Below are 22706 nucleotides of genomic sequence, written 5' to 3' on the forward strand. Positions count from 1 at the left end.
ATCGCCCTTTGGACGCTTGCTTGCAAATGCGCGGCTACGGCTACATACCAGCTTGCATCCGCTGATCTTTCTTCGGTTCCGAGTCCCGCTCACTCAGCCCCACTCAAAACGGCAACACACCAGCCAGGGCTCGCCAGGGTTATTTTGGATCTTGATCTGCAACAAACGTCGCTTCACCTGCTCTGGCCTACTCTGGGGAGTTGGCATTTTTAACACATCTTGGTTAGGCCACCAGCTTCAGTGGTAGACATTCGAACACGTCGAAGGCCAAGACCATTAATAGAAACGGGCAGTCAACGAAGCCTTCTAACTGAGGTGTGCTGACCGATGATTGGTCACTGCGGCAAGCCTTCCACGTGACCTGCTCCACGAACACTTACACGGAAGCGCCCAATCACCACGCGCGAACATCTTCACCCATTTTTAGGCGCCGACTAAGCGCGCTCGCCAATCTCGGGCGCCGAGCTTCACAGCCATTCATTTGATGGCATGCAGCACGGGCTGGCAGCAGGGACCCCAACTTTAGAGGCGCCGATGGTGTCCTCGTGCAGGTACCGCCACGCCTCAATCGGAAATCTGGGGGGTTACTCAAATCTGAAATCTGCGCTTCTGGCCAATGAGGCCGCCTCCCGGAGCTCGGCGCAGACACCGGGCAGCAAATGCTGCCGATGCCAATTCTCGAACCGGACAATCGCGCCTCCTACAGGCGTGCGTGGGCAATGACGCAGCGACGCGGTGCACCATCGGCTCAGTTCGAGCGGCAGGGGACGTGCCGTGTTATGTATGGTTGCTCCGGGACAGCCACATCATTAAGCGCAGGGTGAACGACACGCTTTGAAGCCACTGGCCGGCCGAGGGCGGCAAGGAGTAAAAGCAGAAGATGGGCCGCCTGGCCGGTCTCTCACGGGTGGCCCTGTCCATCTTCGACTCGTCACGTCTTTTCCTTGACACCTCTGTGCTGTGACATTTTCTTATTGTTTCAAGTTCTCTTGAGAGTTTGGCACCTTCAGTCTTGGGACACGATCCCGTGTTATTCGTTACTTCTTTTGGATCCGGCGGTTGTTGGCTGTCTCGCTGTCACCGGCACACGACTCTCTGACCGTTCTCCTATCTCTGCAGTGCCGTCTCTCGCTACAGTAGACTCATACCTCTACATACAATGAGAGATGCTGGCCATCTCCCTCTAATGTCTAAACGCTAGGACACGAACCGGTCAGTGGTTAAGTGTTACACTGGCTCTTCTGCCCGTCCTCAGCCGCCAAGGCCACCCGGCGGCCGACTCTCTATCAGGCCCCCTACCTCTGCGGCCGCCGCGACAGCAAGCTTAACTATTGCTATCGTGTTTCCACCGACTCCGAAGCGGGCTCAGCACTCTTTGCAGTTCTGAGCACAGATGGACTGAACTCTCGTTGAGGTGCGCCGAGCAAAGGTTCCCCCTTAAACCTTAAAGAGAGGCCATGTTGCCCCCCTGACGTCGATGACTGACCTCTGCTTCCAGATGTTGCTTGGGAGGATGGCATATCGGCTATCCCTATTATGCCTCACGCCGTGGATGATACTTCCCGCCATTGCTGCCGTCGCAACTACCAACATCAGGCCCGAGGTCTTGAATTTTGTGCCAACCTGCGCCCAGAATTGCTTCGAGTCGTTCATCTCGGCCAACTTCGACGCCGGCATATGCGGGAACTCGCCGTCGTTAGAATGCCTTTGCCGCCAGCAAGGAAGCTCCGGGTATACCGTCGGCGAAGGCGCAGTGTCATGTCTGGCCGGGGAGAGCCGGTTCGGGGCTTGCCAGGGCCAAGACGGTATCAGTCAGTGGGACCACCGAACCACAGAGGTGAGCTGGGCTAATCATCAGCAGACGATGCGATAGCGACAGCCTACAACATGTGTGTTGGGATTTCAAAGGCAGAGCCCATGACTCACTCGACCATTGTGGCCACGCTTGTCATCCCGTCGGGAACAGGGCCGCTTCTCGTCCCCACCGCGATTTCGACGGCAACGAGCAAAGCATCGGCAACGACTGCGCCGACGCCGACGTCGACTGTCAGTCTCCCAACAGGGACTGGGGCGCCGGGGTCCACCACACCTACTTCGTCAACAACCGTGGTATCTCCCACAGCGACGGCCACTGAAAGCCCAGCCTCTTCAGAGAGCCAACCACAACTCGGCAGCGCACAGATCGCGGGGATCACGCTCGGGTGCGTCGCCGTGGTGGTCTTTGGGATCCTTCTGGTGTTGCTCGCCAGATGCGTGCGTCGGAGAAGATTTGGCGACCTGGAGGCCGGCTTCTCCAAGATGAGGGACTCGATGAGTTTCGGGAGGAAAAGCCGCCCCAACAGCGCTCCGGGCATTCAGATCTCCAGCCCGATCCCCAGAGTCCAGGCAAAGCGAGACCCCATGGACCCTCGGTGGCAACCTCAGATACCTGTCATGTACCAGCAGGGCGTTGGCCTTGCTTTCTCTCCGTCCGCTGCCCGTGGTGGAGTATCTGCAAAGCCGTCGCCAGTCCCGGCCTCCACTGCTGGTCCTCCTCTTCCTCCGGTTCCAGCCCCAGGCCCAGGCCCAGCCCCTTCGCCGGCTCCAGCCCCAGCTGGTGCCGCGCAAAGCGTGCCGAGGCTGATCCTGAGCCCGCCGCCGGCGGCTCAGCCCCCGAGGGCGGAGCGAAGTCCGCCGAAGCCGACATTGACTCTCGCCATACCCAAAGCCCCCGAGCAGGTGGTTCGCGTGCCCACTAGCGGAAGGGATAGTGTAGTTACCGAGTTCGCTGAGGATGGAGAGGCCGAGCTTGCTCCTGGAACGACGATCTGGCGACCACCAGCTACGGACCCGCTGTCGGCCACAACTATCTACTTCGCCGATAAGGGAGGCAACTGGATACTCCGCAATACATCGACGAGGAGACCGGAGATGCCAACGTCCAAGATGGCTCGCGCACCCACAAGACCCCCCATCAAAGAGGGGCCTCAGGCACGCGGCGAAATCGAGTTGCCGAGCCCAGAGCATAAAACAAAGGCCGAGAGAGCCAAGGACGCCTATGGCGAGTTTTCACCGGATGCCCTGGTCTCCCCGCTCAGGCTGCCCAGGAGACCGGGGCAGGCAAGACTAGGTTCTCCGATTACATTCAAGGACCAGCGCCGCGAACCGCAGCTCTCCAGTCCGAGCCTCTCTGAGAGACTCTCGCAGACTGCAGAAACACTCGGCAGAGGGCCTGCTCAAACTGCGAACCGACCTCCGAACATGTTATCTTCACCCAGGGACCTGACCGGTGGGAGGATCAAGCGGAGGCCAAGCAGAAGGGCAAGCCGCAGAGTGTCGCAAGAGTCGGCGACATCGATCGAGTCAGCGGCCGCGGGACCCTTTGAAAACGGAAATGCCGTCGTCGAAGACGAATCCCAGCTGGACCTGTCACCGGTGGCCGAGTCGCCTCACACACCAATCTCGCCCGGGAAGTCGCCCGTCACATATCCGAATATCCGCAAGCAGAACGACATACAGCAGTTACCTGTCTCAACCATGAGGCCGGAAGTGCCCGGTGCGCCGAGGTACAATGTCTGGCACCCGCCAGGGTATGCCAGTCCTACAGGGGCAAGTGTGCTGCCGAGCATCAATTCAGTGAAGGGAGGCGCCCCTCGGGTGAAGAGCCCCGAAAGACCACCACAGAATGCTCTAGGCCCCCGTCAGGCTCCCACCCGCAATACTGGACAGCCGCGGACACGGCCCCCAGGCACAGGGACGGGGCCGGCGCCCGTGTCGCCGATAGAGAAGCAATACTGGCAGCGGCAGCGTCAGGTGGCCAATCCAGCTTCCTACTGGAACCAGCCACCACGAAACCCGCCAGCCAAAGTACGAGCAGCAGCAAGACCGAGACAGCCGCCGCCGCCGACGACACCACCTTACGAACTGCCGACGAGCGAGAACTCCCCCCGTCGGCTTGCAATGCAGACACAAACACAAACGCCGCCACAGTCACAAGATCAACAGCGACGCCCGGCCCCGACGACGACGCGACCGACAGGGCTGCCGACACCACAGGCCACTCCCGCCAGTGCTGGTGGCGGTGGTGATGCTTCTTCAAGCAGCAGCCAGAGCCAACAACAGCAACAGAGCACGCTTCTCGCCAAGCGTCGCGGCGCCGACAAAGCCGCCGCTCTCAGCCTCGCCGCCAATACCGGCAAGGGCAAGGGCGGTGGCGACACGACGCAAAGGGCCAGAAGACCGGGCTGGACGAAGGAACAGCCGTCGGGGTACGGCCCCGCGCCCATCACGCCTGGCTGGGTGCCCGAGCTGACGCCCACGAGGAGGGGTGAGGATCTTTATTTGAATGTGAGATGAACAACCCTTTGTAATAGTAGTATATATACATACATATGTCCGATGAGAGTGGAGAAGGCTGCGATGGACGAGTCGTTGGATATCGGTTTCACTTTTCACTTTTTCTTGAGAGGCACACACACACACATACATACCCCTTCGCAGTTTTCATTCCTTTCTCAGGTTGTTTAGAGGGTTCTAAGAGCACTCGTCATGAAGATATTGCATGGACACGGAGTTTTCTTTTTGGTTCAATGGTTTGGGCTTCGAAGACGGAGGGGAACTCACCTGGGGGTTGGAAGGGGAGGCGGGAAAGAGGAGAGCATACCTCGGCGTTTACGATGTTCAAGTTGTCTTGTGTGGTTGTGGGATCTATACTACCTACCTAGGCAGGCAGTTAATAGTACGCTGCTGTGTGTTTTTGTCGACGAGTTGTAATATCATCATCTTGGTACCATCTAAACCTGAGATGAGTCTGAACTGGGTTAGGTTTGCCTTGGGATTTCCACTCCTTGTATGCCACACCATGCCGTGCCATCATCGCAAGACAGACAAGCTTACCTATGCACCCGCCTTTGCGCGCGTTTCCCTTCCAATCATCCTTTTTCTCTCTTTCCTCACCTACACGAGCGGGATAATGTCCCTCCGCTGCTGACATGCAGATAAAATGTGAGACTCTACGAGCGTTTGTGTCTCTGCTTGTTACACCCCCTTGCAGGCTTGCACAGCAGAACGACCCACGAGAGAGAGAGAGAGTGAGAGAGAGAGAGAGACAAAGGACGATGCCACATACCTACCTACCGCCTACCTTACATTGGGGACTTCAGAAACGGGCAGATGAGCTGGAACGGTTAGAACCGGCTGTAGGCCTCCATCTAAAGGCAGACAGATGGTATAATGATAGCTCTTCAAATACCCCTGGAGATTTCCACTCCTATCAAACCCAGTGGCTCTCCATCAACCGTAGGCTCGCATATCGTTTACCCGTCGCCATCTCGCAGACCTATGACATCGGAGCGGGCCCCAAGCCTAGACCTCGGTGATGTCTGTACTGGCCCGGCGGCATGCGGCGGATTTACATGCGCGAGCGAGTCATGTCGGACCCAGCCTTCCACAACGGGCTAAGAAACTAGTAGGAGTATAAGAGACATAGTAGGAATACAAAAGGTCGTCTGGAAATGGTGGTGGTGTCGAACATGGATGTCTGATCAAAAGCAGGTGTCTAGAATCTCCCTGTGCCCTCCCTTCCCCGATCTCTTTTCATGCAAGATCGATCGTCGCGATGTACAGTACGGACTCAGACGCGGGCACATGGTGGGTGTCCTGACTCGCTGATGCCACGTCACAAGCCAGAACATTAACCTGGCCTGCCTACGTTGCAGTCGACATATGCGGGGTTCTTTGGAGCCCTTCGTCTCGGATACGATGCGTGCGGCGGCGAAGTGCAGTTTTGTCTCCTGTCCAGAAGGGCCATTTCGTTACTATGCGCGTGGGATATTTCTCAGTTCAGTTTGCACGGCCGGTGGGAGCTCTTCTCGGCTTTCGTGAGTGGGGTGATCTCGTTGGCATCGGGTGCGAGCTCGGAGCTTGCGATATGAGGGTTCGGCTCTTTGTGAACTTCTAGTGTGTTGCCCTCACTGGCAGCGACAGCGACATCGGAAGGAGTCGAGGGGCACAAGGAGAAGGTCAGGCGGGGATCAGGGGAAAAGAGGGCATTGCACCACTGGTCTCCCTTCCTTGAAACGGAACTCTGCATCAGACACCGCATATGCCGTGTATCTTGTGTGCTGTCGTACGTGCTACTAGCAGTTATCAGCAGTAAACAAAACACAAACCGTAAACCACATCGCTTACCGGCTGTTCTTTTACCCTGCCGGAGGAGCCCGGACTGATCTCGCCCTGGGCATGCTGAGCCAAGGGTTGCTAGGGAAGAGAAAGGTATTCAGCTGAGTAATAAAACCCCCTAGGGCTGTCTATCTCTCTTGCTGGCTTTCGTGTAGATGCTCAGAACGCGGACTCTATCCCGAATGCATCACTCATCATCCAGTCACAAGCCACGGCCGATCCGCATGCACCTGATGAAGTGAGGCTCGAAAGATGCCAAGGACCGGCCACAGGACACCGCACATCGCCGGTGCGTTAGCCCTCGCCGTATCAAGCTGCAATCGTCCGGTGTGAGGGGTTTGCAGGTCGCTGCAAACATCGAGGGTGAACCGGCAGCTCACAGCGTTTGATTGCTTTAGGGCCCCCATATCTCAGTTGCAACCCAATTCAATCATGCCCGAGGCTCGCGCCTGCACTATTGCTTCTGAAGGGTTGAATGTTCCTTGCCTGTCTGAGTCGGTTCCTTGCCGCCGGGTCTCGGAACAGATATTCTCCCCGCCCGGATTTAAGGGAAGGGAGATGTCTTCTAGAACTTTGCGTCTCTCTTCCGGACGTGGGCCCATCACTTATACAGCAGCAGCTCTCTCATCACTTGGAGTTGGTTCCGGGAGACTTCATTGGCTGATTCGGGTCCCGCAGGTGACAGCGACAGGAACGCGTTTCTCTGGAAGAAGCAACATCGTTATTCCTGATCCGACAGGAATTTAGGTCGATCTTGCATGGCGATGAATGCCCGATTTGGCTGTTTTAGAGGCGCGGGATTTGCTCGCTTGCGATTTGTGCAGAAAGTGTCCGACAGCAATCTGCAAGGCGACGAGACATGTACGGATTATTGGCTGCCTTGTCTTGGCAGTGGTCTGATTTCAGCCCTTTTTCAGTAAGCTCGGACCAATGGTGGCGCAACGTTGAATTGAAATCTCGATCATCTGCTGGCACGCGCTTGCCGCTGGGCGACGCCGCGTGCTCAGCCCATGGGAGGGTGACGTCAGCGGGACTTGGCTTCAACCAACATCAGATAAAGCTCGCTCTCGCTAATCTCGTCTTTCAATTGGTGACCCCTGCAACGTTGGAAGGCGACAACTGGCGTAGGTACCCTCAGGTTAACAGTTGCGATGCTCATTGAATGAGGCAAATCTTCGAAAGGACAATTGCTTTTGTATCGGATAGTCAATCTGCAGACGAGGTGCTAACCCGCGGCAGAGAAAACGTCGAAATCCAACAGCTTGATTTCCATCCCGCTCGATGTTGGTAAGGCAGTGAGTGGGGCCGCCCGACCAGTGTCAGAATGCTTGCATACATACTGTGTCGACTGCTCACACTCATCACTGCAATGTTTGTATTCCGCATACGACATCGTGCAATTGCATATCCGATATAATTAGTGTCCAACAGCCACAAACGATATTATCTGCTTCCGTCACAGTGCGATTTCCATAGGCGTCAGGCCACAACGGTCATCACGGCTTGCCTCCTGTAGTAACAAGTTGTTCAAGCAATACCTAAAGCGCCAAGATCTCGATCTCTTGGCATCCGATCCGACCACACCAGCCTGAAAGTGCCCTCTGCGAGCATCGCCCGCTCAGATCCTGTCCCTAACGACCTCGCGTCCTCAAATCGCTCAGTGTAAGTGTTTGTTGCTTGGATGTATAGGGCGTCAATTGTAGTATGTTTAGTCCCTGACGGGGTTGGTGCAATTGTGGCGTGGTTGACTTGTTTCCTACAGCACAGCAGCATCGTTTTGATGCCTCTCTCTGCAGCCTCTCCGCACTCGCAACGCCGGAACGACGACCCTTCCTGACACTGCAGGACGGGATGGGCTGACTTGCTGCAGGCTACCGACTCAGCGGGCTCTTCCGTGCCACCCAGGCGCGGCCGACACTGTCGTTTTTCCACTCTCGAGGCCAACCCCCTGAAGTTGTGCAAAAACCACAACCGACATCTCGTTTTCGTGGCTTGGCCACAGACCCGGCGCTATTGGACTACATTTCCGGCCCTCGCTGCCCAAGGTGCGGCAGGCGTTGGTTCGGCTCATCCGGACCGTGCCATAGACTTTCGGTGCTGCGACCCTGCGGTGCGATCGATGGCTGAGTAGCTTCCCCTGAACCTCACCCCCTTCTTCATCGGACCGCCGCACGGGACACCGGTCCATCAAACGCTATCACATTTCCACCTCTCTGTTCTCACTTTCGTCAAGTCGTCTCTCCTCTTCCAATCCTAGGGTTTGATGAGCGCCACAATCCACTTCACTACTAGTGGGCAGATCTTCAGAACTAACTAACGGTTCGGTTTCGGCTCCTCATCGTGGCGCCACAGGCAGCGAGGGGAAGCAGCGGCCGCAGCTCTCGGCATGCCGCGGGACGGTGCCGACTGCCAACACTTGCACCGTGGCCGCTGCCGCTGCCGCTGCCGCTGCCGCTCACCTGTTGGTCCGGCACGATTTCCACATATAGAACCGACAGAACTTGCTTCTGAGAACTGAGGATGAGATGTTCTCGGTTCGGAGTCTAACTCCCCATGACATGGTGGCCCTTGTCACCTACCTACTTCCATCCATCCATTCAGCGGGCCGGAAATACAGGACGCCGAGACATGAGCACGATATTATTGTGGTGCGTATTCTGCCGTGTCGCATTCTACGACAAAGGCCGTAATACCTAGCGTCTCGCCACGCCTCAAGTAGCCGGCGACGTTTCACGGCGTCAGCACCACGGGTCCTAGCCGCGCCAAGCCGTGTGACGGCTTCCCCCTTTCACCAGCCTTCTTTCTTGCGGAGCGGGTAGCGCTCCAGTCGAGAGAGAAAAAGAGGGAGGGAGGAGGGAGGGAGACGGCCGCCGCAGCCGCAGTACGAGACCCATGGTTGCTATTGTCGGCGCAGCTACAGGAGTAGGAACGAAAAGCCGGTCAGAAATGACCAGCTGTAGCCGCTTTGCAGAGCCGTGACCGTCTAGAAGCTATCAGATAGACAGACGATCTCTCACTCTCTGTTGCATGCGGGCGGAGAACGTGAAGCGAGGGAACCATGCCTTGCCTCTACCGGAAATCCCTACTAAGGTATCTAGATGCCCCAGGTTACGCCATGTCTCGTCTCGGATTCAGTGGGTTTTGTCTTTCGCCCTGTGCTGTACACACCCGATTCGTTCCCTAACCTATCCAACCTCCAAGCGATTAACCTTGTGTTGCCCTGCTCGCTTCCGCTTTCCCTCTTCGCCTGTCGGAGTAGTCCGCTTAGCGATAATCTGCTGCTTCCACTGAAGTGAGTCGAACACCACCAGGGGATCACCGATCGGTGACAGATCGCCGACAGGCATTAACTAAGCATTGAATGCCCGCAGTAGACGCAACGGGCACGGTCTACCATCCCCTAGATGGTAATAATCAATATATGTACATACTTCATGAGTACCTTAGATATTTTGGTGGTGTAAGTAAAGTATATGCTTACTAATGACGTACAATACATTGGTAAGGTAGGTACTAGGTAAGGTACCTAGATTCCGTTTGCGATGTTCTCAATACAATATCACCGCCCTGCATAAGATTATCTCCCCCAAAATGTGATGCATGCACTTTGGCCGTGACTGGCAACGGGATCGGGACACCATGCCAACTGAGCTGCTTCACAACCCGGAGATGGATGTGATCTGCGCTGTCCCGGCCGCGGCGCAAAAGCCGGATACTGGCTTCCTTCAGGTTCCCTCACCGTACCTACATACATACCCAATGAATTCCCGAAACCGGCCGACGGGCCGCAAGCACAGCGTGGCCACCGGTCCAGCTGTAGATTATTGCAGCGGTTTGCAGTTAGGCGTAAAGATAGGGGTGCCAGTACTCAGAAGGGCGACACAGGGGGGGATGTCGGAAGGCAGAGATAGTAAACCAGTCTTGCAAGACGTGATCCGAAACCATCAACATGGTCCGTTCGTCGCTTGATTGATTATGTCTGTACCTATAGGGTAACTCCTGCCTGTCCCACGGTTCCTTTTCCTTATCCCCTTGGACCCCCGATTGCCCATTTGTGTCCGCCCGCAACCTCATCGTGCTTGCCTTTCTCTAAGCGCCAACTCTCCCACACAAGCAAGCGCCTTGACGCTCTGAAAACGGACACTCCTTGAAACACACACAGACGCAGGGACTGAGCGGAAGCTTGAACCCGTAATACACCCGTGAGAAGTATGATGAATGAAATGAATGCCGTACTCGCCGCCAAACCTGTGCCGGCCCCAATATAACAGCGAAGGAAGAAAGGGGAGAGACCGGAAAAGTGAAGCAAGCATGGGGTATATACATGATGAGATTGAGTGTAGGTTCAATGATCCCAAAACTCCCTGTCCTCCCCAAAAAGTAGATAAGAGGATGAGATGCAAGAAAGAAAGTCTAGTATGTGGCGAGACACCGGGGTATTTCGAACTTATGAAACGACGCATCACGAATATAACGGGGGTATGGGCAGATTGCTGCCCGATGGAAAGAACGAAAGAATTCGAGTCGCCTGCTTCCGATCGAAGAGAACTGCCGGATAAGCCGGAGATGGGTTTGGAGCAGCTGAAGGTATTCGATTGCGCAGGAGGGAAAAATTACCAGCAAACTCGTTGCCAGTTGAGGCGTTAGCGGAGAGGCCTTAACAGTCATGGTTGATTTCGCTATCCGCAGTTATTTTCGCTCATCGGCGGGCTTCGGGCGGAGTGATCTCTGGTCAAGTTGCCGTTTACGCTCTAGCTTGGCGTAGTGAAGACCACAAGCGTTGCAGAGAGTCCTTGCGCCGTCGGGACCACGCCTCCATTCCGGTGTGTCGATTCTGTTGCAGCTGTGGCACCGTCCGGGAGGAGCCGCGCGCTAGGCAAATGTTAGCGCCGCCATTTGTTGTTGAGTTACGGGAGAGCATGCTGACGAGAAAACTTACACCGCGCCGCTTCTTAACTTCGTTCATGGCATAAGCCGGCTTTATCCCATCACCATACATGGAAACATCCTCGTCTTCGGGCTTGCGGTTACCGCTATCGCGTGCTCGCTCAGTCTGTATCCGGTTATGCTGAACCATGTCCCGGACCTCCTCCAGCTTTTTGAGCGCGAGAACGAGGTTGTTCAGCAGCGAGGTCACTTCGTTCTCCGTCGGCATCCTCGATGGGATTGGCTGCGAGCCTTGTTGCTCCCGCGCCGCTGCCGCGTAGGCCTCGGCAAAATGGTAACCTGTGCGGCAAGAACTCATGACCTGCAACGCTCGGTTAGCCGGCGGTTCGTTTTCTGATGCGACTAGGCTCAAGACTTACAACTTGAAGTGCATCCTGATAACCGTAGGTTTGAAAGTGTTTGTCGAAATCGGCTTTGTACTCTGACGGGCGCTGGTGCGAGTAATCGGCCTCCTCCCCGTACGCAGGTGGCCGTTGAGAGTCATACGGCGAAGGTAGGGCGGGTACGCTATGCCTCGGAGAAATAGGGTAGCCAGACAAGGGCAATTGCCCAGGCGGCAATCTTCCCGTTTCCGCATACAACCCCGGGAGCGGCTGGGCTGGTTGTGGTCGTGGCCCGGCACTGAGAGACTGTGCTTCAGCGTGCCTCTGCTCAGCCTCAAGCTGCTCTATCTTGACAGGAGGCGACGGATGTGGTCCTGGGTATGTGTTCAGTGGCGGAGGCACAGGTCGGCTCGCAAGGGTAGGCCGCGCGGGATCCGAAAAGGCGGGGAGCGGTTCAGTCCGTGGAAACGAGGAAGATACTGGAATTAGTGTCCTTGGCGACGTATCTTTGTCGGGACTCGCAATATCCGTGAACAGTCGAGGTGCTGCTGACGACCGGAAGGGCGATGGCAGACTCTGGTTTGGTGGCATTGGCGCTGAAGATGGCGGAGGTCCGTAAGCTAGCGACTTCCTGTCAGAGAACACCTCTGATATCGAAGGTAACGACGGCAGGGATTGTCGGTGAGCATGGCCAGAGTCAGAGTCGTCTGAAGGCCTCTGCGGCTCAACCGGAGAGATCATGCCGGGTATGCCTGTGGCCGGCGCCGAGTAAGGGTAACCTGAGCTGAACGAGTTGTGATGCTGATGATGATACGGCGCGGCCGGGCTAATTAATGTTGTCGACATGGTCGGACCTTCCCTGTACGACGTCTCGACACGCTCTCTAGGCCGTCGGTCAAAGTGTTCGAGGCCATTGACAGATGGAAGTCCACTGTAGGAGGCTCAAGAGGTTAGGTGCGTGACGGCAACTACACTGTTAAAGAGGAATGCAGACCTTTGCCTCCCTCCCTGCTCGCCCGCTTCCATAGCGGGCCTCGTTCACAAAGGTGTCGATGTCCTCCTATACGTCCAACCGCAAGTAATCCCCTAACCATGCGGGTGCGAGTACGCGGGCAGTCCAGACGGCGCAGAGGGTTATTCGGTGTGCGTCGTCTCGACAGAGGGGTGTGAGGTATGCCGTTAGGGTTCTTCGACAGCGGGTGCACTCAGCGACAATCGGCCCAGGAGGCGTGGGACTGGCCTTTCCAAAAGGCGGCTGACGGGGATCAGGCTGAGATCGGAGCAAGACCGACGGGGCAGTCACCGCGGACCAGACCCAACTTTACTTCGTGCCGTGGTTGACTCCAGGTAAGATCGAAGGGGCAGTAACACTCGAGCTTTGGAAACGTGTAGCAACCTTCGGGAAGCGATGGCTGCGGATGGCAGATGGCAGATGGCAAGAGTGCAAGGCAGACCAAGAAGGAACCCGACAGGCGGTGGCGGGCGCCGTGGGTTTTGTGTTTCCTGTTTCTGTTAGGAGCTGATTGACCCGGGAGACCTGGCAAGGGGGAGCACTGCTGCAGCCGCTCGGGGGTCCACTTCGGAACAGACAGTGTGTAGAGAGACTGTGTGGGACCTCTAGGCTGGTTGAAGGGGCGATCGAGATCAAGACCGGGAGCTGGGCCCCGGTCTCCCGTGGAAATGGATTGCACTTGGGATCGTGCCGCTCCACACCTTGGCTCCAATTGTCTCTGCGGAGCCAGACAAGATACTTCGACCGGGCATCCCGGCATGCCTCTTCGTGGTTACCTGCCCGAATCCGCGACGCGCAATGGAAAGGTAAGGGGAAAAGAAATGCCAGAGACAGCAAGCTTTGAATCTCGTGAAGCTTCCGAGGTTTATTCTGTTCTCCTGTTGCGCCAATGCCACAGACCTGCGGTCATTCGTTATCACTGGGGTCTCCGCAGGCTGGGGCGAATTCAACACAAGTGGGAGAATCAATGGTCCGCCTTGAGCAGGGCCAATATTCTGCGACACAACAAACGGGTTCGCGTTGAGCAATGGACAATAATCTCGAGGCTGCCTTCTAACTTTTGTGCCGTTGATCATACACTGTTAGATTTTCTATTGGGTACTTGGATAGGTATTTGGGAATGACCACCATGCGACACAAAATGGAATGGCACTGAGCAACTACCTAGAGCTGCGGGGGACAATCGGACTGCTAGTGCTGGGCGCGGGCCAGATGGATGCTGCGTAGGGGAACTTTGCTTAGGTATTGTACATACCAGATACTAGTGTTCGCTTTATAGTGTAAGGGAGGCCGACAGCGGTCAATGGGCAGTGGTTCCCGCAATGACACAAGGTCGGAAAAAAGAAGGGCACGGAAAGGGGGGTAATAAGCTCCATATCTCTGGGAACAGAGAGTGCTGGTACGAAACTCCGCTAGTGTCGGGTACGGATTACACATAAGGTTACCAAACAACGCCGCACCAATTGTATGACCAGCCCAGCACAGGTTAATCGATCTCATTCAATTCTGCTGGTGAATGGGTTTGACCAGGCTGTGCAAGCCAATGGGGCTCTCCCACTGTGTGCCCTGCAAAGCCTCTCTTTGCGTGTGGTCGGCATAAACCAAACTTGGAAGTTCCACTATGTGTCGATGACAGGTGCCCAAGTCGATCGTGTTTCCGGCATTGGTAAACCGGGGCCGGCCAGATGGAAGGAGAGAGATGAGGAGAATGCAACCAGATTGCCTTGACGAGATTGGCGCGTGGGTGGGGGGGCAGTCCTGCAGGAAAGGGGCCATGGGAGCGCGAATCCCACCACGGGCAGTCAAGGGACTCGCTAATAAGGCGCTTGGGGTACCACCAGGCCGGGGTTGCCACCAGAACGTCGATGCTGGATTCGGTTTATTAGCCAGGGTCGAGATCGACCGAATGCGGTAAACAGGCGGGGTTGCACGAGCGAGACTCGGGGCAAGAAAGTCAGCATAAGTCGTAGAGTTAGGTCGTATGGAAGGAATATGGATCTCTGCGTGAGAGTTGTTCACCGTCAATAGGAGGTCGAGTGTGAGGTGGATGCTGACTCAGGTAGGGAGTTATCAGTACCTTAGGTACAATACCACTCGACGATTGAATGAGTAAAGCCAGCCTGAGGTAGTCGCTGACTCAAAGCTGGCATGTGCTCGATGCCGGTTCTGACTCGACAGCACCATAACTTCCCACAGCTACGAAATGCAACAACAAGCCGCATCTGATTGTCCGTGATCTCGTTGCACCTAGAAATCCCAGGCCGTCATCTTACATCGAACGCCATCATGCCGCACTCATGAGGCGGCGGCATCTGATGGAGATCCAACTCTTCGATCGGGAGCAGTTCCGATCGGTAACGGGGTTGCATGCCCGGCTGTGCCTTAGACGGCCTCAGAGATCCCGCCGATGGGCAAAGTGGAAGTACGAGGCGGGATCCAGCTTTATCAAGGCTCCCAAGTCTTGACAAGGCGCGGAGTTTACTCCGAAAGCGCAGGCAGCCATGGCGTGATCTCCATAGAGTGCACTACGTACACATGGAGTAGGCTTGCCAACTGATCACTGCTCTTAAAGAACGAAACTAATGACATCCGGAGTTTTCGTATCTGCTGCTATCGTTATACCATACCTTAGGTAGCCCGGTGTTACAGCCTGAGAACCTCCTCACATATTTCTCAGTAGCACATCGGGGCCGATTGGTCTTGGCGTGTCTTCTAGAACTTAGAAATGTCTCTGCGTTTATGCCAAGACAAAATGATCGCATTCACAGTATATACCCAGAAAGCGCACTGGGACCCTGGAGTGCTTCCAGGTTGGGCAACGCGGTGTTTGAACGGAACGGAAGTAGGATTGGAGGAAGAAGGCCCCCATCGAGGTACGATGACAGCGATACATAGCAGGTATATATACCTAGAGCGATTCTCAGGACGGAAAAAGAGAACTATAATTTGGAGGGTTGCCTTGTGAATCGACAACAGCATGGTTCAGAAAGACTATGTGTACGGTAGTTACTGTATTGTACGTGCCGTATTGTACATATAATCAGAGTACCGTGTGGGCAGATCAGGACATCCCTACATATCTGGTTTCCTCACTATGCCGGCTTCTCCAGTCTCGCGGGACTTCCAAGCGGACTCCAAACAAGCCGAGGTGACCCTGCCAAACACGACATGTTTGGCAGCGTGGCAGCCGGAATGCGCGTGGTGGGCGATGTGACACTTCCCTGGGCAGAGTGTGTGCGTACGATCGGATCTGGCGGTCGCCGTAAAGTGGGACATCAGTTCCACAATTAAGGGTCATGGGATGAAAGTGCGGAGCCAATTTTAGTCGTTGGCGAGCTTTTGTCACAGGCACGCTAAGCCAAGCTGGGTGGCGTCGGGGGTTGGCTTGCCTCGCTAATCGAGCGGTTGCATCGGCCCCAAAACGTTGGGATCATCTCACAAGTCATCAGGTGTGTTGAAGTGGGAAGGACAGATCCGAAAATGTGTCAAGCGGGGCCGAGAGAAACGATAGGCTGCAGGCTAACCGAAGCAGCCCCGCTCAGCCTCTGCACCAATCAGATGCTTCCAGTTTTAATGGCCGCAGACCACCTCGAAGCTGGGTTTTTTGAAACTGCGAAAGGAAACGAATGGACAACCGAAAGCGAAACTCGCCATTACCGGCAAGGCTCGGATCGACATTGGATGGAACATTTCTCGGCATTGCAGTGCCTGAGAGTGCTTCCCCGGCAGTTCAGATGCCCATAATCGGAGCTTCTGTGTAAAGCCTTGTTGGAGGTTCTTGACCGTACCTGCGCAGCTCATCAGACTGTGCGCCCAACCATGCTCGTTGATTGACAGCATTAACAAAGCATGGGGACAGGTTTTATAAAACCTACGGACAGGCAAAGTCGTCTGTGCTAGACCCAGCTCTATGGAAACAATGGTTGCTCACATGCCGAATTTGGAGAGTACCACTTATTAGCGAAAGAAAATCTTGCGGTACCTACTTCCCTATCATCAATCTCGGAGATGAGGCCGGCTTCGATTACGAGTCCCGCATTGTTCGACACGTGCGGTCGACCCACCACATGCCTTCGCGAGCCGCTTCGTCCCTAAAAATACCTTGCACGGTGCGGGGATCGATCTCGCAGCACCAGCCGGCCTCTCAATCCAGATGTAAAGACTGGAAATTGAGATCACCAAAGTTAGTTCGCAGAATTCCTACCAAGATACCTCCGTATTCTGGGACCACTCAGCCGGATTGCACCGGCGCGCTCTTTTACACTAAAGCAAAAGAGACAGCCATTCTCTTCTTCCCTCAGGATCCGGAAGCTTGGACTTAGGTACTTGTACAATACCTGCGTCGGGGCCAGCGCTATCTATGACGGAAAAGCATACGGGTTTAACGTATGGAGTATCCACCTGGCGGAAACGGAACGCTGGGACCTACACGTGGGATTGATTCCAGTGCCAGGTGTTCGACAGCCTCGTTCCGGTTCATACCCATAGTTACTGTGTGTATCTGCATGGCACGCAGACGGGAATGAAGATTGCTCACCTTATCCGTCTCATGTTACTGTCAGATAAGGAACCGTCAATCTCAGGTGGCTGACTTTTGCGAAGGAACGGCCGTGCCTAGGAGTACGACATCACCCGATATGAGAACCGATCCATTGCCACAGGAACTCGCCCATGCCCAACTGCCCGCACTCAAGGGTATACTGTACACAGTACATATGTTGGGATACGAATACGTTCCTTGAGAGCGCAACAATCAAACAAACCGGGCCAACCGCCCGGTCGCAGGAGCAAGATCTTCTAGGTCGGTTCCGAAGCATGGCTGCCTCCCCCAATGTTCACCCAATGTCGAACCGAACCAAAACCACACGCGGCGATCACATCCTGCCTCTTGCGCGGGACGTGCGGGATACCCCTGCGATCGGGGATGGTTCCTGAAGGGGTTAAGGCGGGCCCCGGTCAAGGCAGGGCTAGCCCGTGTGCCAGCGCCGCCATTGGCCCCGGGGCACACAGCCGTCCCAAAGATCAGGCGATGACTGCATGAAATCACATCTCTCTCCCTTCCCGCTGGGTTCATCCGAGCGGGCCCGATACAGACCGATGTCGCTTGACGGAACGTACCAGTGCGCATATCGGCATCCCGTACTGTACAAAAGCACGCAAATCTGATGGGTTCGGCCAGTGAGTTTACATTTGCTGGAACCGTCGTCGACACTGTGGGGAACTTTGCCTTGGCGCATGGCTCATCAACCACTTGTCACGCATCCTCCTCCCCCCAGCCCCAGGCTGTCCCATGCGTCGACCTGGCAAACATGACATTGGCTGGAAGCATGATGGCCATGCCAGATGAAGTCGGCGATGGGGTTGCATTGCGCCCTACTCATGCATCCGAGCAGCAGTGTATCTGATCCTTCACGTCCCGCCGTCCGCATGACGAGATGCCGTCACTTTCCCACCGCTCGGGGGAGTCTGCGAGGGATTCTGGTGGTGTTGTGGCACGCCATGTGGCACTGTGTGAGCCTGCCAACGAGCGCCGGGAAGGATCTTGATTAGGCGTTGTCCACAGCGATTAAAGTGCGGAGTGGTGGAAGCCGCGCGGAGTCAAATCGGAGTTCTTGGATTTGGCCCCGATATCGTCATCTGGATGTAATCGTCTTTCTCCAGATTCCTATGACCGATAATGGATACCCACCTGTTTCGCGGTTGCTTTCGGACTGGTTGATGATGCAACCTGCCTACTCAACCGAGAGGGCCATATGGGTGGTTCTCCGGTCGGATCGCTGCCAGATACGCTAGCTCGCCAGCCGGTTTCAAGGCAGATACCCTTGTCGCGATCCTCTCGATGACTGACGCCCTGGAGGTCTTATTACTGTTGGCGGCCTGCTGGAACGAGAGCCGACCGAGAAACGAAACACAGGTGTGCACATCTCTATGCCATCGAACCCGCGCGGTTGCTCGTCGCGTTCTCCGGTCAGAAACCGGGCGTGATCCGTCCTCGGGTATCAGCCTGCACACGAGATGACGAGATATATGTGGGACAGGCGAGGTTGTCATCATCTAGCTTGGGACACCATCTCAGGAACCTCCTCCGGTTCCCGATCGTCTGCCCAGGAGAGTGCCAGATCCACTGCCCATCATCCTGGGCCGCCCATGTGCTCTCGGGAATTTGCCAAGGGGGACCGGGGCTTCCATTGGCAACTTCGGCTTACCTCTGCAGAACCAGTTGCCCAGAGCTGGAGGCAGTCACAAAAGCGGGCGGTACTGTGTAGGCTACAACGGACAACGGGGTTATCTCACACTGCCAATGCACATCACTCACGGCGTAGTTGCTTGGAAGAAGGAGAGCGCCACAAGAACCCGGCCTGTTGATGCGCCAGCTATACACCTATGCAGCACGTCCGCATACAATGTTGGCCCTGGCCAGGACCGGAGACGCAAACCGCGGTTGAGATCCGGAACTATGACCCGAGCAGTTGCACGTCACAATGCTGCTCGGAGAATTTGACATTAAACAATGTTGTACCAAGGCAGGCAAAGTGCGCGGCCAACGTCCATCAGGCAGACCACTCTCGACCTGCAGCTCACCTGTTGCGTCGCCGCAGTGAGCCAGGCAGAAGGGCAGCCGAGGTCCTTGCATTATGGGATAGTCAATCAAAAGAGCAAGGCAGCATTAACTACATACGTAGTGACCTATGTAAGGTAACTTGAGCTGGAGATTTCAGCCCTCCTACACACTGTCTCACCTGCGACTCCGTCATTGGATGCTACTGCGCTGTGGTACACAGTTGACTCCTGCGAAAGCGTCGCTGTGGGTGTGCTTGGGTCCCGCTTCACGACTGACTGGCACACTGACCCTAGCTTCCGGGAGCGCACGAAGTGTGACCGACTCCCGTTTTCATCCTAATCTGCACGCCAGGGACTGAGGGCGAGACGAAAAGCAGCCATTGGGGCTCCTTTCGCTGGGTTCACAACATTTCGGACAAGATCAACGTGAGCGCTCGCACGGCGCAGCAGAACCAGTCATCGATACTACTGTACCATAACACAGAGGAATGCGCCGGGCCACTGGCTCCGGGCCTCCGGGGGAAGCTTGGGAGCGATCGAGATGTGTAAGCTATATCTGCCGTGCGGTGATCTTAGGATTAGATTGACCCTCGAAGACTCCACCACTGTCTCACAAGCCCAATCTGGCCGATCAGCACTTCATCGTGATAAGTCCGTCGCCTATGTGAGGGTCAGTCAGCCTTGGTTGTGGCTTCCATTGAAGCACAAGAAAAGAACACACACCAAGCATGGGGGGTTGTTCTCTAGACGATCATGCATCGCCCGTCACACCAACCAACAACCAGCCCAGCCAGCCACGGCACTTGTTCACCAGCACATGTTGCCCTGTGCTGACCGGAGCCCTGCGTGAACGGTCGTCATCTCAACTGTGAGACAGGCGACCATCACAGTTTGCCGATCCGGGCTCAAACCTGCTCATCAGCGAACTAGTCGGGCGGAGCTGGACCAACGCAACTCACGTGCATGACTCCGAACCATACCTGACCAAAAGCGATGCTGAAGAGGCAACGTGCCTAGGAAGGTGATAGTGGCGCCGCCGTGCTGCTCGACGAAACCTTGGCTGTGTGCAAGGCCACCACGTTGGGCCTGGAGTTGCCTCCGTAACAGGGCCCCTAACAATCATCAGCTCGGAATAACGTTTATGTCTGTGCAACCGACGCCCGGTCTTCAGCTCATCTCAAGATCGGCATTGCCATTACCAGGTATTGATCCTCACTTTCACGGACTGTCCCTCAGGCTCGGTTATTAAATTCAGAGTACAAGTATGTACATAACACAGGGAACCATTCGCAGCGTCACGCTTGATCCCCCGAGCAAAACCGACAGCTCAGCGCGGCATTCTCGTCCTTCCGTCGCCGCGGACGGACCGCCCCATCCCTTCGCTAAAAGCTGGGGGCGTGGTGAGGTGAAACATTGAGACAAGGATGAGCTGATCAGGTTGCCCTGGGCTGGGGAGTATGAAGACCCCCAGGCGATAACTTGACTAGTTACTAGTAACATTCATAGAGACGGCGCGAGCTTAGCTTATACCCAGCCCCAAGGGATCGGACCTGGCTCCTTGACACTAGTTTACCACTAGCACTTAGGCCCGAACAAAACCGGAATGGTCGACTCACTCCCCGCCAGAGTGGCAGAGACACAACTATTTCGGGCTCATCGACTACTGTGTAATAACTAGTGAAGATGGGTTGCTAGATGTCCAGCTCGCTCGCGATATCCCGCTTGGGATTGGAGGGGACAACGCATCATGTCCTCTCGGCTCGCTCGACTAGAGGGGGCATGATGCAGTCTAACTAAGATAATGACTCGACTCTTGTACATATTCTCCGCTCATCCACCAACGAAGCGGAAAAGCCACCAGGCTTGGTTCTTCTCAAGGGTCGCCAGATCCAGATGGGATGATAGCATCTACAGGACCATCCTCTCCCCATCCAACCAATCGTGCTTATTATGCTTCTTTGCCTTGTTTGCTTGCTCCAGAAGGCCATGTCCACTTTGCTGGACGATCAGCCCAGCGTTGTTGCGTGGCTGAGACACAGGCCGCAGCTCCTGCTCACGGGCAAGGGCCCCCCAAATGCAAAACCCACCTCCCCTCTCCCATCCATGACACGCAGTTCCTCCCAACGGAGAAGCGGTCTAGACAAGGATCCCCCTGCCCGTGATCCAGCTTCTGTTAGCTAGTGTAAAAGCGGCAACTTTCAGGGTTCACTAGAGCGAGATCAGATTTGTTGTTGTTCAGTTTCCGTTATGAGATCCCCCTTGCGAAGGGCTCGGCACGGAACCAGCCGGCCCACCACCACCACCACTATTATTACCCTTGTTAGGGAATGAATGCCCAGACGACAGCACTGTGTACATCACATGCTTCTTCACTGTGGGGGGGGAAGGGACGATGCCTTCATCTTCATTACCTCACGGAACTGCTTACTACTCTATTGTTTTCTGCGTCACACCGAATGGAAGTGATGAGTCGCTCTTTCGGATCCAATCCCAATAACTACATGAGAACGCCTTCGCGGGGGAACTTAAGACGAGTCTCCTTCAGAACCAGAGGGGATCTGCCCATTCCCGGGCCTGTGACGGCGTTCTGGTCCACAACTGCCCCCGAGGCCACTCTCCTATGTTTGCCAAACAACGGTCGGCAGCTACTAGGACGGTAAGTTCCTCCCTTCTTTTGAAACACTTATGGTACGACTACACTAATATGACTGGTGGGCGCCAAAGCAAAACAGCAGGTGGGGATTCGGGTGCCCGACACATCCAGCTGCCCAGGGGGGATGTTGGTCCTTTAGAGTCTGACTATTACACTTTGGGGCTCGGTTTGCGAGGGTCTCGATATCGTCGCGGTAAAATCGGCGGAATCTTCCGTAGACCCTAGACCCAGTGTTGGGGAGAGACAGTACCTGGTAGTAGTTAGAACCGGTTCGTGCAGCACAAGCGCGGACGCTGCCGCTTCATAGATGAACACTCCCATTTCAGCTTTCTCCGTGTGTCTTAGGTGTTGTTCTTGATACCACTATCGACAGCGGTTCAGTAAAACTTGACCTGCCTCAGCATCTACTCTACAGCTTACTTGGCTAGCGGTGGCGTTTCTTCCCAGCCTCCTTGCAACAGTGGATTACTAGTTACTGAACAAGACATGCAAAACAACACATTGGTAGTACTAAGTGATGTTAATGAGGGAGCGAGGGGCGAAAGCGGATATAGTAACAATCCATCACCTTTGGAAGAGACTTGCCAGTTGAGACAGACACCCACAACACCATGTGAGGCCGGTCCGGTTTCCACGCGGAGAAGAATGCGAAGAAGGTGGTGCTTCGAGCGGATTTCCCATGCTTCGACGGACCCGAGGATGTTAGCACACACACCCCCAACACACACACAGAGATACATATATATATAGAGCAGCAATCTCCTCTTCGCCCACGAAGAACATGTCGTGACCAAGCTAAGCTGTACAGAAAGGCTCGGAGTAAACTGAACGGTCTATATGAATCAGTCGGTACCTTACTTTAGGTGGGCAGGAACCAACGCTCCTGGGTTGTGAAACAGACAGGCAGGCAGCCAGGCAGACACAGCAGAGCCGCGAAAAAAAGCGCAACGCAACAGTCTAAAAAGCCCGAGATAAGGTAGACAGGAAGGAGATAAAACAAAACTAAGAAACTGGACCAAAACCCTCCCCGCCTAGCAAAGCTGCTAGCACT

At 55.4% G+C, this 22706-nt stretch overlaps 6 protein-coding genes across 6 annotated transcripts; 3 read left to right on the plus strand and 3 right to left on the minus strand.

The window, feature by feature from the left end:
• Nucleotides 1-1126: 1126 nt before the first annotated feature.
• B0T15DRAFT_126797 (uncharacterized protein) lies at nucleotides 1127-4438 on the plus strand. The gene is made up of 3 exons (XM_062861695.1): nucleotides 1127-1414; nucleotides 1499-1811; nucleotides 1862-4438. Exons 2-3 carry the CDS (start codon nucleotides 1499-1501, stop codon nucleotides 4333-4335), a joined length of 2787 nt encoding a protein of 928 aa, XP_062724794.1. The 5' UTR covers nucleotides 1127-1414; the 3' UTR covers nucleotides 4336-4438.
• Nucleotides 4439-5247, plus strand: B0T15DRAFT_126813 (uncharacterized protein). Its single transcript, XM_062861696.1, has one exon. It carries the CDS (start codon nucleotides 4541-4543, stop codon nucleotides 4967-4969), a length of 429 nt encoding a protein of 142 aa, XP_062724795.1. The 5' UTR covers nucleotides 4439-4540; the 3' UTR covers nucleotides 4970-5247.
• A 5580-nt stretch (nucleotides 5248-10827) lies between these two features.
• On the minus strand, nucleotides 10828-12945 carry B0T15DRAFT_126826 (uncharacterized protein). Its single transcript, XM_062861697.1, has 4 exons — nucleotides 12424-12945; nucleotides 11466-12360; nucleotides 11099-11407; nucleotides 10828-11031 (listed from the first exon to the last, which is right to left on the minus strand). Exons 1-4 carry the CDS (start codon nucleotides 12453-12455, stop codon nucleotides 10849-10851), a joined length of 1419 nt encoding a protein of 472 aa, XP_062724796.1. The 5' UTR covers nucleotides 12456-12945; the 3' UTR covers nucleotides 10828-10848.
• Nucleotides 12935-13998, minus strand: B0T15DRAFT_525945 (uncharacterized protein). Its single transcript, XM_062868879.1, has 2 exons — nucleotides 13697-13998; nucleotides 12935-13498 (listed from the first exon to the last, which is right to left on the minus strand). The coding sequence occupies exons 1-2, from the start codon at nucleotides 13815-13817 to the stop codon at nucleotides 13074-13076; spliced, it is 546 nt and encodes a 181-aa protein (XP_062724797.1). The 5' UTR covers nucleotides 13818-13998; the 3' UTR covers nucleotides 12935-13073.
• A 4954-nt stretch (nucleotides 13999-18952) lies between these two features.
• Nucleotides 18953-20106, plus strand: B0T15DRAFT_509416 (uncharacterized protein; the record flags this gene model as incomplete). The annotated part of the gene is made up of 6 exons (XM_062867783.1): nucleotides 18953-19132; nucleotides 19224-19246; nucleotides 19297-19316; nucleotides 19355-19547; nucleotides 19585-19672; nucleotides 20020-20106. The coding sequence occupies 6 exons, from the start codon at nucleotides 18953-18955 to the stop codon at nucleotides 20104-20106; spliced, it is 591 nt and encodes a 196-aa protein (XP_062724798.1).
• Nucleotides 20107-22035: 1929 nt separating this feature from the next.
• Nucleotides 22036-22556, minus strand: B0T15DRAFT_126991 (uncharacterized protein). The gene has a single exon (XM_062861698.1). The coding sequence runs from the start codon at nucleotides 22393-22395 to the stop codon at nucleotides 22072-22074; it is 324 nt and encodes a 107-aa protein (XP_062724799.1). The 5' UTR covers nucleotides 22396-22556; the 3' UTR covers nucleotides 22036-22071.
• Between the last annotated feature and the right edge of the window lie 150 nt (nucleotides 22557-22706).

Source organism: Chaetomium strumarium (assembly GCF_033439665.1).
Source record: "Chaetomium strumarium strain CBS 333.67 chromosome Unknown B0T15scaffold_2, whole genome shotgun sequence".
Classification (NCBI taxonomy): Eukaryota; Fungi; Ascomycota; class Sordariomycetes; order Sordariales; family Chaetomiaceae; genus Chaetomium; species Chaetomium strumarium.